Source organism: Fundulus heteroclitus, chromosome 13 (assembly GCF_011125445.2).
Source record: "Fundulus heteroclitus isolate FHET01 chromosome 13, MU-UCD_Fhet_4.1, whole genome shotgun sequence".
In the NCBI taxonomy this organism is placed as follows: domain Eukaryota; kingdom Metazoa; phylum Chordata; class Actinopteri; order Cyprinodontiformes; family Fundulidae; genus Fundulus; species Fundulus heteroclitus.
Window position 1 is genome coordinate 32,079,998 of NC_046373.1, and position 18,865 is coordinate 32,098,862.

Sequence of the window (18,865 nt, forward strand, 5' to 3'; positions counted from 1 at the left end):
CCTGTAATATAACATCTGGAAGGCCTGCTGTCATCCTGGGAATCTAATTTTTCACAGCCAGGGTCTTCTGCATCAGAACTTCAAGTAACTTAGTAAAGTCACATTGTAAAACCTCCGGAGCTGCAGTGAGGGGCTTCATGACGGTGCAGTGCAGTACTCATGCAGGAACTGGTACTCTCAGTCTATGAAGCACTTATCTCCCAGCTTGGTGCATAGAGTACTTGGCTCACTCATGGGGATTTCTGCAACTATCTTTACAGCATCAAAAAACGAATTCCACTTGTGGATGTTGGTACCAGGAGCTTGCTTTTGCTGACTTCCTCCACTGCTTCTGATGCAAGGGTAGATCTGCTGGATTTGGTCCATAGTTATGTGCATTTTTCTGTGCTGCTCCTATAAACACCTTTGCTTTTTACATGGGAAGTTAAACATTTCTCCACATCACTTGTTGAAATGATGTTGATGGTGTGTGAGGCACACCTGTGGTGCGGGGATAGAGACACAAAGTCGACCTCATTCAGTGTGGCCTTCAGATTTCTCTCCATCTCTGCATACTTCTCTAGATATGTATGGAGCTAAATCGGGGTCATAATGTTTGTTTAAAAAAAAACATTTGAACATTTTTTTTTAAATATTTGAAACTAAAAAAAAAAGTCATTTGAAACTGAAATTAAAAATAATATATTTTTTTTTCAGGTTCCATTTTTTTTTTTTTTTTTTTTGGTTTTGTTTTGGCCCTGTTTTGACATGGGGGCGGGGCCTCAGATAACAGGGGTGTGGAATCATGACAGCTCAACACAAGGCTGGACTAAACATGCCCAGCTGTTATTTTCAGGAAGTGTGGGAAGTGGTGCCAACAGGAGAACAAGAAGAAGAGGAGGCCATGCTGGGTAGAGCTTTCGCCAATGCCTCTGCTGCAGTTTCTCTGTTTTAATTAAAGAACATGGTGAAATGTCCAAGACGGACTAAAAAAGCTGTGCAGATTCATCAGTATCAACATTTTTTATCAACATTTTCTGATTTTGTCAGATGTGTGGTGTGTGTTGACATAAACAGCTTACATCAGTGAAACATGCTGTTTTAAAAAAAAATCACATAAACAGAATATATTTGATGTTCTGATTTGATGAATCTGAATGTGGGAAAAAAAAATAAAGCTTGAAACATTTCTAAATAGTTTGAAATGTTTTTTCAGTCATAAATATTTTATTTTTCAGTTAAAAAAATTTCAGTTTCAAATATTTTTTGTTTTTCAAACTAACATCATGACCCCAAGTTAGCTTCGTAGCCACAGAGCCAAGAAGGGAGCCTGGTGCATGGGGGCACACAGGAAGAGGTGATATAACTCCAGCTGAAGTTAGAAGTAAGCCCTGAACTCTGACCCAGGATGGGCTGATCTAAGTTATGGCTTATTACTTATAAAAATTATAAAACATTTCATTATGGTTATTGAATGACAATAAAAAGTCTTGACTCTTATATTCACAAAGCAAGAAAGCAGGGGAAGGTTTATCCCTATAAGAATTGACGGACTTTCACCTGATTTACAGGTAGACCTAAAAGCTCTAGCTATGCTATACCCCGTTTACACTAAGACCAGTTCCATGTGTGAGCTCGGCTCGGTTTTTCAGTAGCCCGGTTCTCTGATAACAAAGAGTGCATGAGCAGACCGTGTCATCTCCTTACAGCCAGCTGACATTTCAGACATTCATAAAAATACTAGCTTCCCTACCGTGACACACAATTTCCAGTGATGATTCTGCTTAGCAGTGTGATGAACCTCAGTGTCTGTCGTTGTTTCCTGCGTCTGTAAATCCTGATTAGATGTTTGTTTGTTTTATCCACTTCCCAAAAGCCGACTGCCTCAAGTAAAAAAAAAAAGCCTCAAGTAAATTCACCAAAAGTTGTCATCTTCGCCTGAAACTCCGCAAACAACGAAATATAACCTAGCATAACTTCCTGAATGTTACGGGCGCCGCCATTTTCATTTGCTTGATTTCCTCCTTCGATCCCAGAGAGCAGTAGTACCGCAGATCGTCATTAGGAGGCGAGGAAACCAAGGAACCGAGATAGCGTGATGTGTAAACAGTCGTCAGAACCAAGCTCGGTTTGGTCAACTGATCCAAGCTCGGACCGAGCTCGGCATGGATCGGTTTAACAAGGGTAGTGTAAATGGGGCTATGATAGAAAATAAGAGGAACCTTCTCTGGGAGTTTCTAGCTGGACTTCCAATCAAATGTGAAAATTATATGGTGCTTGGTTTGGTAAAGAAAACAAAGCATTTGTGCCTGAAGTTTCTAAAAGCATTAAAAGGAAATTTAGATCACCATATTGCTTTTCATTCCAGCAGCCAGTCCAATTCTCTGCTGACAGAAAAAGGGTTTGCGCAATAAACTGAGAAATTATTATACATTTACACAGTAAGTTCAAAAGTGAGCCTCCCTCTTCTCCAACACATTTTCTGTGCCAGTTCAAAACATGCAGATATGGGTTGTAATAAAAAGAAATTAATCATAAATGTACCATTAATGATTATTTATTTAACTGAGCAATATAAGTAATATTTAATATCATATAAACTAATTAAAAAAGATACAGTTTGATTCAAAATAAAATGTAGATACCATTTTATGTAAACAGTGTTAGTAACTGAAATATTAGTACTGATAACACGACAAAAGATGAGTGTCCCAGGAAGGTCCAGGATGATGTTTTATATTTTCCACTCTGATAAAGCGGTTTTCTGTGGTTTGTTTCAACTTAGTTTGAGCTTCTTGTTTTCCACGAGTCATTAACAGCAGTTAGTTTGCAGTCAGTAGTATACATTTCACAATTTTTACTCATTATAGACTGGGATGAGTAAATCATTCATATCTATATTACTAGTATTTTCTCCATCACATTTCATTGGACCCCCCCATAACATCTCCGGACCCCCGATTTCACCCTTGGGTTGAACTGATCTCTGGGAGACTTAGAAAGCTTAGGATATTGTTTTAGAACCTGACGCTGTTAAAACGGAAACGCAACTTCCTCCCTGACCTGTCTGATGGGTTCCTCGGGCTTCATGATGCTGAAACAGAACACCTGCAGTTAGATTCAATTACATATTACAATTATTAGATTTCAATTTCATGCAGTTTTTACTATTTAGCTGACTGTACATAACTGCTTGTACTGAACTTTACTTAGTGGCTGGAATTTTTATTAGTGTTGTCCTCCATCCTTCAGTAATGTACTACTTTGTTCTGCTTTGTTGCGTAAAATTCCCTCAAAAATAACATTGAAGTTTGTAGCTGGAACATGAAAAAATGTGAAAAAGTTTAATGGATAAGAATAGTTTTGCAAGGCTTTGTACAAATGAAATTATATTGTGTGTATGTTATAAAAAAAAGTTTCACCCTATTCAACTTTATAGTGTTGCAAATGAGCTGTAACATATCCCAGAATGGGTTAACTGGGAGTCATTCTAATGGTTGACAACAAAATATCTAACTTATTCACAAAGCTGCATATTAATAAAAACTGGAAATGCAAAACAGATGAACACAGTCTAGATAAACTGCTGGCAGCACATGCAGAAAACATCGTTCCAGATATGTTTTACCTGTCATAGCTTTTCTGGAAATGCCATGAGGATGGATGTGTCTGGGATGTAATACTGACCTGGTCCTACTTGTCTGATGTGACAGAGCAGTGTGGCAGTGCACTACCGGGAATCCAGAGTTGAGAAGTTGAAGGCTGACTGTGATGACTTTGTGGCGGTTGCTTAGCCATCATCATCTGCTCACCAACACATTGCCATGGTGAAGGACGTTGCTATTGTGCTTGTGAGGGCGTTATCAGAGGACAGATCAAACACAATGTGCGTGGATGTATATGTGAGGGACAGTATTGGTGTGTGTCTGAGAGCAGGCATGGCCAGCCGGTGAGAGTCACCGCCAGTAACCATGTTTTATTCTGTTTCATGTTGCAGACACGCCTGCCAATCACTGTCAGAGGCAGCCCACTCAAACAGCTTCAAAGGCTACTGTAGGCTTCACGTTCACAATCAGCTGCATTATTAGGTGCACACACACACACACGCGCGCACACACACACACACGCGCGTGCACACACACAGAAGCACATAAACACACATTGGATGGAAGGTGATTCTGCAGGGGTTAGTGGAAGGTCACTGTTTTGTTTCTTGGTGAATTTCTGGTTGTTAAAGCAGGTCAGGACTTCAGATACAACTAAGCTACCAAGATCAGCGACTTTACTGTTCAGTTGTCTTGCTTCAGTTTTTGTGTAAAAGTAGGGTATCGGGTTAGTGTATATGTGTAATAAACCTGCTCATGCCGTTTGTATGTAAGAGGTTATGCTATGTAAGAACATCACTGGTTGGACATGCAAGTGGGACGTGGGGGATTAGTGTCTATTGTTCTGCCTTAAAGAGAAGAAGGTAGCAAGGGAAGGTGGGGGTGCCAACTGTCAACTCCTTCCCACACTCCCCACCCTCTGCTGATATTCATGGATTTGCAAACTCTGCATGTACTAAAAATGCTGATATAAATATCATGCTTTTATGTTTAAAAAGACAGAGACCGGTAAACACAAGTGAAACCGGTTCATATTTATACTAGCAGAAAGTTTGGCCAGAGCCCAGCTAGCGGCTATGTGAAGTGTGTTCATCCCTACTGTTTGTGCAGCTTTTCCTACCATATCTTTTCCATTCCCTCAGCTTTTCTTTGTCATGCTTGGATACAGGCAATATATATATTTAAGAAGTAGCATTTTCCTTTTTGTCCTTTATTCTAAAAAGGGAAACTCCTATATTATATAGATTTGTTACTGAAATATTTCAAACCTTTTTTGGGTGGGGTGGGGGTGGCTGTGTCTTTTTCTTGATTATGGCTTGCTGATAATGAAAACCCAAAATTCAATATCTCAGACAATTTGAACATAATGAAAAAGTAATGTTTTAGAAACACACCTCAACAGTTAGTTAACCCAAACCACCTGGAAGGATTCCTGAGCCCAAACGGTCTCTCACTCTGGGTCGGTAGGCGACCCAATCAAGGGGAAGACTGCTGACATGAAAAATGTCCAGAAAACAGTCATCAACACCCTTCACAAGGAGAGGAAGCCACTAAAGATAATTGCTGTAGAAGCTGGTTGGTCACAGATGTCTGGATCCAAGCATATTCATAGAGGTTGAGTGGAAGGAAGAACTGTGGTTGGAAAAGGTCCTTGAGCACTGCAGCCTAGAGGATTGTCAAACAAAATCTATTTTGGGGGAGCTGGTTGTGGTGGTGATGCAGAAGAAGTGTTCACGAAGTACCAAGGGTAGGCTTTGACGCGGCCATACTGGGTTTGACTCCCAGCCCTTAGGCCTTTGCCACATATCCTTCCCCTCTCTCTCTCTCAACTCCACCCTGTCCTCCACACAAAAGCATCTTTCCTGGGTTAAGGAGGAAAAAGAAGATTCCAGAGTCCACAGTCAACACGCCACCTACCAGGAAATTCTGGAGCACTTCATGCCACCTTCTGCTGACAAGCTGTATGGAGATTCATGATTCATTTTCCAGCAGCACTTGGTACCAGCCCACACTGTCAAACTACCAAAAGCTGGCCCAGTGACCCTGGTGTTCCTGGTCTTGATTGGCCAGCAAACTCCCCTGACCTGAACCCCATGGAAAGTCTCTGAGCTGTTGTCTAGAGGAAGATAAGAGACACCAGACTCAACGAGGCAGATGACATGAAGGCAGCTATTAAAGCAATCTGGGCCTCCATTACACTTCAGCAGAACCACAGGTCTATGATGGCTCTATCCCATGCTGCACTGAGACAGGAGGAGGCCAGACCAAGCATTGAGAGCATAGAAATAAACAGACTTATCAGAAGCCTGACATTTCTGTTTGAACTATCCTCTTTATTGAGCTTATGTAGTGTTCAAATTTCCAGAGACACTGAGTTTTAGGTTGACAGAATCTGTAGGCTATCACCATTAAAATTATAAGAAACAAAGGCTTAAAATATTTCACTCTGTGTTATGAATCAAAATAATAGGAGTTTCACTTTCTGAAATGAGTGACAAGAATGATTTAACAGTATCAGTTTTTGTGATACACCTGTAAGCCCCACCCACCCCACTCCCACCCAAACACCTGAAAAAACCTTGTTGTTTCCTTGACCTTGTTGATGTCCTGAACATTTTCCCACTCCAGGCACGCCTGACTAATGGATTCATATTATTATTTTGTATGCAAACATCCAAATCAGATTTAGTATTACAGCACAGATTAGCTCAATTTAACTTTAGGCCTAGCAGACTGTGTAGGCTGCAGAGAAAAAGACGATCTTTAACAGGATCTAAATATGTCAAATCTAACATCAGGTGGACAAAACCATATTTGTCCACCATGTTATAATTGAATAATCACAGATGACAGCAAAATTGATGTTTGTCATAAATAAGTACACTCTCTAGATCGGTAGAAAGACCTAGAATATAAACGGGATGTACTTTCTTTCTGTCATGACTGTAAGTTTGCACCACAACTATGAAAGATGTGGGTATAAGCCCAACATAGCAGTGAACCAAGGACAAATCTTTGTGGTTTTCTGTAAAAAACGTGATGAAATGACTGCATCCATTTTACCTATTTTCCTGTTGGTTGAGCTTCCTCTGACCATATTTCTCTGTTTCTTCCTAAACCTCACCATCAGATCCTGCGCATCTGTACAAGATACACTCCTGACCAGGACACCATGACGTTTTCAGACGGACTGACCCTCAATCGGACACAGATGCACAACGCTGGCTTCGGCCCGCTCACCGACTTGGTGTTCACATTTGCCAACCAGCTGCTGCCCATTGAGATGGACGACACAGAGACGGGCCTTCTCAGCGCCATCTGTCTCATCTCAGGAGGTTTGTAGACCAGAAATCCGTTTGTATTCAATGCCTATTTCTAAACAATCAGAGTAGCTTTATGGTTTGTTCCTTACAGGAATGTAAACGGTTTGATTTGCAAAACAATGCAAAAAAATTTGATTGGGATAGTCTTTAAATCACTGCCCTGGCTTCCTGCATGGTTGTTCAGTCTAAATATATTTCAGAGTTGTTAGTTAGAGAACTTTTCACTCAGCGTCCCCAGAACTAGAACTGAACAAAGTGAGGCAGCGTTTAATTTTCATGCACCTCAGCTGTAATTCGTGTTAACGTAAAGTCGGTACAACAGGATGGTACCAGACTCACAGAGTAAAACCTTAAACTTTGACTGTTTGTAGAAGCTCTCTATTGTTTATGTAACATTTAGTCGGTGACAAGTGCTACCTGTCAGTGTTTTTTCAGACGGGATGTTTCAGCTCTGTTTATTTGCACAAAACACCACCTAGAACTGTGTTTTTGTCATTGTTATTGTTTTAACAACAGTACGAGGTCCATGTTTTTTCCTACTGTCCAACACAAGGGAAACTGCAACGCAAAAAGGTGTGACTCATTGGTACCGTCCTCCGAGGCAAAAGGATGCATCAATGGTATTTTATGTTGGCAACAGTGCAGCAGCCTGAAAACATAGAAGCCAGTAAGAGCAGCAGACTATTAAAAGAACAGAGTACAACATCTTATACCTATCCAGTGTAAGTAAAAATACTGTGGAGTTTCACAGCAACAACGGACCGTTTAGAAACGGCATATTAGATTGTTGTCATTGGCAGCTTGTAGTACTGATTTGAGACAATAGGTGTCATCATTACTTATTGCTCCTTTAAATGCGGACTGAAAACATTTGTGTCTACAGCAGCAAATTCATAAAGATTGTTTTATCAGTTTTGTTTAGTTAATGTTTTAGCTTTTTATTAGCTTAAATTCTGTCACAATGTTGTCTTTTTTTTCTGTTTGATGAATCAGGTGAGTTTTTTTTATTATTATATGTTCTCTTCAATTCATTTCCTTTCTTAACCAGATGAAATCCCCACTAAGACCAAGACCTCATTTGCAACAGGGACCTGGGCAGAAATTCTGCAGCACACATCTAAAGAGTTACACAAGTCCAACACATTTCAAAACAATTTCAGAGATAAGATTCACTATCTTGAGTTCAGCCTGGAGATGATTCCATGCTGAATGCTTTTTTTCCCTTTTTCAGTTTGAGTGCGTGGAAGAAGCAACAGGAAAATGTTGTTGGAGCAAAGAGAATAGCCAGCATTAGATCTTTATAGGAGCGCATTTAATTATGACGGAGTCCGTTGTTCTTCCTTTAAAGCGCTTTGAATTCTCCTGTCCGTGAATTGTCCTTTACATATAAGCTTGCACTAATCTGGCCAAACGGATTTGACGTTAAGATGCTCCAGAACACTGGAGCCAGTTTACTGGAAAATGTCTTCCAAATAACATTCAAGTCAGACTGTCAGTTAGGGGAGTGGGGAATTTGACTACTTTATTCATCTCACCTGATTAATTCAGCCCAGTGGGAGACGGACTTTAAACAGTCTGGAGCCTGATTACATCATATGCTCAGCTAAACCTGATTTGAAGACAATAACAGACTCTAGTGTATATCTTGAAAGAATGAGCCAATTCAGCACCAATTCCAAGTGCTTGACTTCCATTTAACTCAGTAAGCCATGTTGATTCCTCCATTTATTAGAGAGTAGGGCTGCAGCCAGGTTTTGGATAAAGCCTGCTACCCTCCACAGCAGTTTGAAATCTGCTGCTGTAAGAGAGCCAATGTTATTTAAAGTAAGGAGAAGCTGGGGAGGATGTACGGGAACGTGACAGCAGCATTAGTCAGCTGGCTGCAATGTTTGACTTCCAAAAGGAAATGAGTCTGTGCAAGAAAACCAGTAAATGGTTACCTCCATCATGACAGGATGCACATCGCTTAATGTACAGGTAGAAGCCCTTTTCCCCTCATACAACCACACAGTTTAACTGTGAAGTTTTACATATTTCTGTCTCATTATTCCTCTTTCTCTCCCTTCCACTCGTTACTTAGAGATCAGGCTCCTTCGCTGCTGTGTTATGACTCGGTTCAGCTCAGTTTTACTTGGTCCACAGAGCTTGGGAAAACATTGCAAGCGCTTGCATAATCCATGAAAAGTAAACCACACCTCTGATTGCGCTGCCTGGCAGCGGCTTCCACAGATTCCAATTTTAAAATACACACTGCCACCTCCTGGCATGTCTGGGTACTCCATCTTCTGTTTGGCACACACAGCTGTGTCTACCTGTTAACAGCATAATGTCCAGTTAATGAGATGGAGGATGGAAAAATAAATCTTGCATTTCGTTCCAAATATAAAATAATAATAAAAAAAAATTAAGTTAACATGTAACTGTAGCTTATGTTCTGTGACTTTGACTTCTCATAAAGACTATAACACCAGTAAGATGTTCTTTGGCTGACCTTTCTCCAATGCACCAGGTGAACCACAGCACCACCATGCAGCAATGTCATAGGATACATGGCTTTTTATGTGATCTTGATTTAAAGGATAAATATTTTATGTCAGAGAAGCTTTGATTTACTATTCCATGTGATCGTTGAAGCATTAATTCCTTTACTGAACATAAACCCCTCTGCTCTGAAAGCTTTGTCATTATTGTGGCAGCAGAGGCCACACCCTGTGTTTGTGTAGAGTTTGAGATGGAGAAGAGTCACTGTCACAAAGCTGTTCAGTTAGTACTTGTCCAGCCCCTTTGCTTAGAAGCTCCTAAAAATGTACTGGTGGGTCCGATCTGGGTAGCAGCTCCCAAGCTCCTGGGTTTTAGTTCCAGCTCGCTGTGTCCAGTCCTGGGTTCCAGTCTCCAGAACAAGGGTCTGGGTTCCTCCTCGTCACCTGGTAGACTGCCTTCAGGCTGGGCTTCCCCAGGGCTTTGCTGCCGCTGGCCTCCTGACCGCGGCCAGTGCCGCCAGCCTACAGGTCCCCACAGCGCGTCTGCCTCCAGAACTCTTTGCCCCAGTGGACGACCTCCGGGCCGCCTGAACTCTGGCCCAAAGCTAACTGCTAAGCAACACTAGTGGATTAAGGGGAAAAATCTAAATGTGTTGGAATGGCCTAGTCAAAGTACAGACCGCAATGGAATTGAGAGTCTGAGGCCAGACTTGAAGAGCGCTATTCACAAGCAAAAAACATCCATAGTGAAGGAGCTGGAGCAGTTTAGCCTTGAGGAATGGGCAAAAGTCCCGGTGGCAGGATGAGGCCAGTTCATAGAGCCTGATACAAAGACACCGGCAGCTGGAATCGCTGCAAAAAAGCTCTAGAAAGTACTGACTTCAAGGGGCAGTGAACATTTATTCACATGGACGTTTTCTGGTGTTTAGACCTATGTATTGTTTCTGTCACAATAAGAAAATAACATCTTTAAAGTTGTTGGAACATTTTACCAGTGAAGTGGTGCAAGCTCTCATACAATCCATTTTAATTCCAGGCTGCGAGGCAATAAAAGATAAAAAATGCCAAAGGGCTAAATACTTTTGCAAGGCACTGTCAGTCAGTCCACATTTAGCAAAAGCTCAAAGCTGGGTATTCACAAAGACATTTGAGCTAAATGGGATGTAATTAAGAAAACTAGAATACAGGATCAAGAATATGGGTTCAATCAAAATTGACTGAACCCTTTGTGTCTGTTAAGTTAGCTTTTTGGATACGTCACATCCAGGCAAACTAAAGGCCAGACAGAGGCCTTATTGCCTCTTATTTTAGCAGTATAATGGTAAGAATTTATGCTTATATAATTTTGTCTGTGTTATGTTAAGTGGACTTGTGTAACTGAAAAGACAGTTTGTAAATGCAGACGAGGACAAAGACACAAATTATTGGAGACATTCTGTCGGGTCGATGCAACTTCAACTGAAATGAGCATTGAAACATTTGAAGGAAAGAAATGGGAAACGCTGCAGGTTGAGAACTGTGAAGTACGGGAGTGGCATCATCGTGCTTTAGTGCTGTGGCCCTGCAGGGAGCTCACCAAACAAACCTGACTGGATTTGTGTGTCCGTTGATGTGCATGTAGACCGTCAGGACCTGGAGGAGCCTTCCAAGGTGGACCAGCTCCAGGAGCCTCTGCTGGAAGCTCTGAAAATCTACGTGAGAAAGCGCCGACCCAGCAAACCCCACATGTTCCCCAAAACCCTGATGAAGATCACAGACCTGCGCAGCATCAGCGCTAAAGGTAGGAAAGAGATCTACATCAGTCGTCTCGTGTAAAGAAAAGATCCAGACATGCAGCACGGGGAGGGGTTAGGAGTCCAATGAATGATGACCGTCAGTGTGATGTGTAGAACTGTTGTCCATCAGACGCTGATGATGGGCAAAGAGTTAACCACTTGCTTTTGACTGACTTTACTGCTTCCGTTTTTATGGCACAATTTGCTTTTCATCGAGGTGTGATTGCTGACTCGGGATAAAGTGTTTTACGAGGACAGAAACCTGTTATCTCTGCCATTCTGATTACAGGAAAACAGCAGAACAGGTGCTTTAATGGGGAGTGGTGTTTGAAATCAAACACTTGCTGTCTTTGTCGCTTTGCATGCTCACAAACAAAGATCCTGCTGCCAGTTCCATCGCTCACATGCCAAGCATTTATTGAATCATCAAGAACTTCAAGGAGAGATTGTTCTGCTGTCTTGGAGAAACCTTCACGGCCCACAGAAAGGCCCAATAAGTGCCAGAGCTGTCTGTTAAAAGGATTTAACTCATTGGGTTGCAAACAGTGCAGAGCATGCACAGAAACGGCAGCAGGTGAAAGCCTTTCTGCAGACACACTGAGATGGGGACTTTTAGTCGCAAGCCTGCCGTCAGCAAAGAAGCTGCTTCTATCCAGGGAAGTGCTCAGGACATAGTGAGATTCTGCATGAAGTACCAGGATGGAACAGTGCCCTCTCAGACCTTTGGAAAATCTGAACAAGGGCTGTTTAGAGATGGAAAGGTGATAGTGTCCTTTGTGAGGCCAGCAATGAAGCATCCTGAAACCCTTTATGTGAGGGGATGCTTATTTCACCAACCAGTGGGCTCACTCACGATGTGGCCGATAAACACTGCCATGAATAAAGAGTGAGAATAAAACATCCTCCAAGATCTTCTCAAAGATCCCAGAGCAGTCTGGTGATGGAGCAACGAAACACTAAACCTTCAGGTCCACGGCCAGAAAACCCCCCACATCTGAATCCCACTCACCTATGGTCAAACAGGAGAAATAAAGAAAAGAAAAAATGTGACCATCTACAAATATGGACAAACGAAGGAATGGTCAGCATCATCATTCTGGATTTGGCCCTGGACCTGAGATCACTGTAAATAATGATATTTGGCATAAGATAGATGTATGAAATGAATCATTTCTTGAAACTCTTATTATGTGACCATTGATCCAATAAAGGAGATTTCTACTCTATTGGGCCCTATTTTTATTGTTTTTCAGGAGCAGAGCGGGTCATCTCTCTAAAGATGGAGATTCCAGGTTCCATGCCCCCGCTCATCCAGGAGATGCTGGAAAACTCAGAGGGCCAAGATGGTCAGAGCAGCAGCAGCACATCAGCTGAGAACGGGGCAAGCCCCAGCACCGAGGACAGTCCCGACAACGACACCACTGCACTGGAGTCACCAGAGTCCTCGGACCCTGAGGAGGCCTCAGCCACTCCACCCAGCGACGAGCCCTAGGAGGCACCATCAGGTGTCTCTTAAACTCTCACAGACATTCCTTTGCACAAAAAGATCAGCCAGCAAGGAGCTGACCCTCTATAACCTCTTCGTTCCTTCTCTTTTCCGTCGCGTAACATTAACTTTAAATCCTCCTATTTTTCTCTCTGATTTGCTCAAAGATTTCCTCCTAAAAGAGATGACAACACGGAGGCCTCAAAAGATCAGTGCTTTGGGTTTAAATTTGAATTGAGCTCTTGTTTGGCGCAGGTTCTCTGGGAGCAGGACTTTAAAAGGTGAGGGGGGCTTCCGAAACACCCCAGATGATACTCCTCAGGTCTCCTGTGTAAATTTGTATCTGCATGATGGGAGTTTGATCATGGTTTCTCTCTCTCTGTGTTTCTCTGTCATCTCTGTCCGTATTGTTGGCAGACATACACTGTACATATCATGGTATGGTCAGGCCTCTGTTTCTATGATGAAGTTGTGGTGCTTGTTCCATTGTGTTGAATGTTATTTTCAAGGTGACACATCAAGGTTTAAAGCAGAACTAATTTTAAGTTCCTTAAAAAAAAAATCTCTAGAATGTTATTGCACATCGACATTTCTGAAGTCAAATATTTTCCATTGGTTTGTATATTTAAAACTGCTCTTTTGTCTTTACATGACCTATTTGTTGTACATGAATGAGTGTTCATCCACACCGGCAGAATGCAAAGCTTCCCTCCACATCTCCAGCTGAGTCCGTTCAGCTGTTTCCTCAAGGAGGGAAGCACAACAACAGAGCCTTTTATACACACTCATCAGACTGGCAGCGTCTGTTCACCTGACACGTGCTCCATGAACGGCACAGACCTGACCGAGCAGGTTAGATGCTCTCTGAAATACACCCACACGGTGTCGACTAAAAGTCAAAAAGAAAAGCAGATACTCATACATGCTAAACGTGGCTGAAACGAAAGGATATGCAGCTTCATCAAACACGTACTTAATTCTTGCACTTCATTTTTGTTACTAGCCACAATACATCTGTTGCTAAAGAGAAAACCAGATACCCATGTCTAATTTTTGTAAAGTTTTGACCCACTGAAAAAGATTTCCAAGCTCTCTTTAAAAACAATATTATAGGAATTATATGGCTCATATGAATTTGTTTTTCTAGCCCAGGAGCAGAGACACCTGTCTTTAGCATCATACAATAGAAATGAATGCATTTAGTGTGGTTAGCATCACAAAGACAGCATTCTGTGTCGGTTCCCCTAGAAAATGTAGACCTATACCCAGAATGCCAACATGCCCAAAGCCAACATGTTTGATGGTAGACACAGATTGACCGCTAAAGTGGATAAAACTTTTGCACCTTTGTTGTACTCAGTTCTGCCTTCCTGTTATCTGCTCAGCATCTTGTTCTCTCGCACAGCCTGAATAGACCACAGACATGTTCTTACGTCTCTGCATGGAATGTACTATTTTCATTTCATACAGCCTGTTACAGCTCTGTGCTTCTTCATACTTAATCTGAAACACCTAAAAAAGTATCACAACATCCATATCACAATGTGCTGTTCTTAATCCCACTTGGCAACACTTAGCTCTGATGGGACCACTGATTGGAAAAAGACTGAGGTTGTGAGTTTTTAACAGGCTTATCAGAGTCCATCAAGCTAAAAAAAAAAATCCATCTGGTTACCAGTCTGTTTATCGGTGCATTTTCACGATAAAGCCTTTCTTATCAGAGCTGAATTTTTTTAACAAAAATATTCCGCTGTCACATCTCTAAAAACATAGATTTTCTTTTTCATGCAAAACAAACAAAGCTACTGACTTGTGACTTTTCATCATTTAGATAATCTTTCCAACTGACTCCATCCCAAAAAGGCCTTAAAGGTAATTCCTCCCTCTCGATGATCTAACAGTTTGATTTTTCTTTGGTTCTGATAGGAGCCCACGGCTGCTTTCTATTTTCCCAAATGAATGCCGGCCTGATGAGTGTGTATCTACTGCTAGCGACAGCGTACTATCTACAGCGCATGAGTTCTGTTGCGGCCTTATAAACAGAGCTCTACATCCCACCTTTTCTTCCCCTCATAAAGTGTCTTGTTTGAACCAGTGAAACACGGGGGCAATGCAATCCTTGAAACACACTGAAAACCGAGCCTGATGGGTCCGGATGATTGTATACTGACACAGAAAGCACACTGTGGGGTAGGATCAGTAAATCCACTCCAAATGTTTGCCTTGCTCTTCTGACCTGACTGTGTAAGCTTTACCTAATGATGCAAAAGGAGATTCCAGACGACCTTTCACCCCTCCAGAGAGGCTCGGCTGGGTAAATAGTCCCTTTGGAAGGTCGATCCAGCTGGGCTGGTATGGAGGTATGAGGTGGTCCTTCTGAAACTAAACCATGATCATGGAGAACTGCCTTTCTCCACAGCCAAGGTCAAAAGTGATGCTGAACCATGAGGAAAAAGACACTGTGTTATGTCTTTGTGAAGGACCCAGACCCCTCACTGCCTTATTGTCCATTACAGGTCAATATGAGTCTAGCCACTCTGACATGGTAATTCATCTCTCAGCACAAGGGAACTTTGCATGCGTTAGCTAAAAGCAATACTTTTTCATTTTGAAAAAAGCCCAGTAAAGTGATGCACTCTTATTTTCTTGTCTGTATTGCTGAAGGAAAGGTTCAGCAGTTCTACTTCAAACAGTATTTTCACTGAAGATCTGGAATGAGGAGCATGTCCTTCGGCTAAGATTGCTGCAATATTGACACGAAATCAATTTCCACAACATCAGGTCACCCCTGGTTAGAGTAAAAGGGATAGTTCAGGTTTTGGTAATTGGGAGTATCTTAAGAGATCACGGGTAGTAAATATCTTACCTGAAGTTGATAGTCATCTTAGCGTCTACATTTTAATGAAACAGAGATTAGTTTTAGAGATAAACAGAGCTAGGTAGATCAGAGTCCAAGCACAAGTAGACAAGTGCCTTCCTAAAACAATTCCAATCTCTAAATTATGACCGCAGTACATGTAAAAGCTCATTTATATAACCTTAACCCACCCATTGATAGATGGCTATTTCCACTCTCAAACTGTGGAGAATTTGGGTAAAAAACACCATAGTTTCATGGTATTAATAGAAAAAATTAAAACAAAAATATATAACATCTAAACATCTAATTGCTTTCGTTGAAAACAATTGAAAGCAATTATAATTCCTAGTGCTGTTTAAACAATATGTTGCATTGATTGTTACAGTTGTATTGGTGTAATCCATAAGATTTATTTTTGGATGGACAAGCAAACAAAAAGAACAAACTACTAAGCATTGCTGTTGCTGCTGCTTATTGTCCCGTTATGGAGTAACAGACATTTACCAAGGGGATTTTAGTTTGCCAGACAGTCAGGCTATCTGCTGCAGTAGTGCCTGCTGATTGCTGCTTTCTAGACAGACTGCTGGAAGCTTGCTGACTGTAGTTTTGAACCAGCGGGATCTTTATTGGAGAACTGGCCGGTGTTCCTTAAGTTGCTACATTTGACCGTCTCTGTTTAGTGCAACTAGAAAGATTTGCAAATAGCAGATTTTTCTTCCTTGTGTGCAATGTAAAAGTATAGCAGCCTTTAATCATCCAGCTGATCGGCAGTGCATAGCAACAGGTGGAGGAGGGGCAGCACTGTTTTACAGCCAGGAAAAGATCTGGTCACTCCGGCACTTTCTCATGCCTTTCTAGTTGGCTAAAAGCTTAAGTTAGTCCTTGTTCCATCACAGTAAAATACTCTAAAAGCATTTTCTATTGCTGGTAAGATATTTACTGGTTATAACGCTACAGAACCCCACTTCAGAAGATCTGAATTACTCCTTTAACTTTGTTTTGGAAGGCAGTTGTGAAATTTTGCGACATTCAGTTTTTTTTTTTTTTTGTTTTTTTTATCTAAGTATCTTTTCATAGCCGTTCTCCTTTAGATACAGCTCTGCTGAGTCATTCCAGTTCTTCTATTTGATCTGAAGCAGCAAAGTGAGACAAATCTTTAAGGCAGCGACAGGTTCTGGGTCTCTAAGGCACATAACAGACATCCATCTGCATCCCATCCCGCCTCAGAAATACATATTATAAGGGAAGCCAGAGCAGTTTCAGCTTTTTGTTTGTTGCTTGTTTGAATGTGAATAAAAGCACGGAGTCTCAGAAGAATGATATGCAGTGTTAAGGAGTACTTACTTTAAGTCTTTGAAACAGAGGGAATGCTCTCTTGCTCTCTCTCTCTCTCTCTCTCTCTCTCTCTCTCTGTGTCGCTCTCCTGGTGAGAGATGAAGGGAGATGTGTTGGTTTTGTATTGGCAAGTTTTTATTTTCTGTAAGCTGGTAAACTTTCACAGCTGAAGAATGTCCGCAGCCGGCCCTGAGGCATCGGGACTCAACGGGGACTGATACCAGGTTCCTTTAGGACTCAACTTCACATGCTGAATTACTCGTTCTGTTCTGTTGAATGTTGTACTGCCGTAACCGTAAGACTCTACTATCTAGCTCAGTGCAGAGATGTTATATAACTGCTGTGTGCTTTGCATTCCAACTGGCAGCTCTGAGGAAAAGACGCTCACTTGTCCTTGGAAACAAAAACTCTCCCTGAAAAAAACAAAGGAACTGGAACATGATGAGCTGGTCTGAAAACGGACAAACAACCAATAGATTTCAGACAGTGACAAGGGAAGCTCATGAATGGACTAACCAAGTCACCTCAACACTAAATGCAGCTGAAATGTTCTGTTTGTGACACTATTGCCTCTTTCCTCAGCCAGGATGTCAATTAGCTGTCGTCAAACAATCAACCCAATCAGCTGACAGCTATTTGATACCAAGGTTACCTGATGTTGTAGGGTGTGGCCGATGGTGCTTTGACACGGGCAGGTGTATGCATCAAAAAGGGGCTTTGATTGCAGCAGCTTTTTCATAATTCTTATGTTGAATTGTGAATTTTTCCTGTTGCCATGAAAGCAATAGTCAACATCTCCTGTCCATTGTTCTTAAACAGTATGAGGTAAACCTCTCTGTGTTAATGCTCTTAAAGGGATCCATGATTGAACACTAGTGGATCCCTTTAATGCGTTTGTTTCATCTTCTCAAAATGATTCTGTAGATGGTTGTTAAACTATGCTGTGGCTAGCTGGCTGGTTGGGGGTTTTTTGCTTTAAGTGGAGGAGTTTCAGTATTTTGGAGTCTTGTTCCCTAGTGAGGGGAGAATGGAGCGGGTGATGGAGAGATGAGTCGGTTTACCGATTGGTCTACATTCCTACCACCTCGGGGAAGAAATTTGGGTCATAACCAAAAGAACGAGATTTTAGATACAGTCGGCTGAAATAAGTTTCCTCTGCAAGGTGGCAAATCTCAGAGGTATCCCTTAGAGATAGGGTGAGGAGCTTGACCATCTGGAAGAGGGTCAGAGTAGAGACTCTGCTCTCTCAGCTGGAGGAGGTCTCTGCTGAGTCCACTGAGTCTGCTGCCCGGACCTGGATAAGGGGAAAACAATGAGTACAAGGTCTGGCAGGTCACAAAAATCCCACAATATCATTAAAGCATTCATTTATGTCAGTAATTCAATTAAAAAAAATTAAACTTGCTACACTGATCCTTACACATAGCGTACTATATTCCTTGGGATGCATTTCTATCCATTTTGATTAAGAAAACCCCAAATTCAGTTTCTCAGAGATATATATATATATATATATATATATATATATATATATATATATATATATATATATATATGACCAATAAAAAGGAGGTTTTTAATTTAAAGTGTAAGTGCTATGGCCTACATGAGGGCTGGAAGCTGGCTGTTTACAGAGAACTGGAGTTCTGTATCCAAGCATTTCAATGACAAGTTCAGTTGAAAGAAGAATGGATGTTAGATAAAGGAATAACTGCAGCCTTGAAAGGACTGTGAAGCAAAGGCCATAGAAGGGTTTGAAAGAGACTCACAAGTTATGGACAGTGGCTGGAGTCAGAACTTCACTTCACACAGATACATCCAAGAGATGGACCACAACTGTCAGATTCTTTGGGTTAAACCCCTCCTGAACCAGAGAAGACACCAGAAGCCTCTGACCTGGGCTGTACAACGACTGGACTGTTGATCATTGGTCCAAAATTCTATTTTTGAATTAAAGGTCGAGGTCCCAGAGCCTGGAGGAAGAGAGGATAGGTACAGAATAACAGCGGCTGGAGGTCCAGT

At 41.6% G+C, this 18,865-nt stretch overlaps 1 protein-coding gene across 2 annotated transcripts in view; it reads left to right on the forward strand.

Moving 5' to 3' along the window:
• Positions 1-18,336, forward strand: part of LOC105937679 (retinoic acid receptor beta) — a 158,496-nt gene extending 140,160 nt beyond the window's left edge. For both annotated transcript variants that reach the window (XM_012879127.3, XM_036145597.1), the window contains 3 exons: positions 6,715-6,919; positions 11,009-11,167; positions 12,416-18,336. In XM_012879127.3, the coding sequence (XP_012734581.1) occupies positions 6,715-6,919; positions 11,009-11,167; positions 12,416-12,654 (603 nt within the window). In that variant the 3' untranslated portion in view covers positions 12,655-18,336. The remainder of the gene's footprint in view (positions 1-6,714; positions 6,920-11,008; positions 11,168-12,415) is intronic.
• Positions 18,337-18,865: the final 529 nt, after the last annotated feature.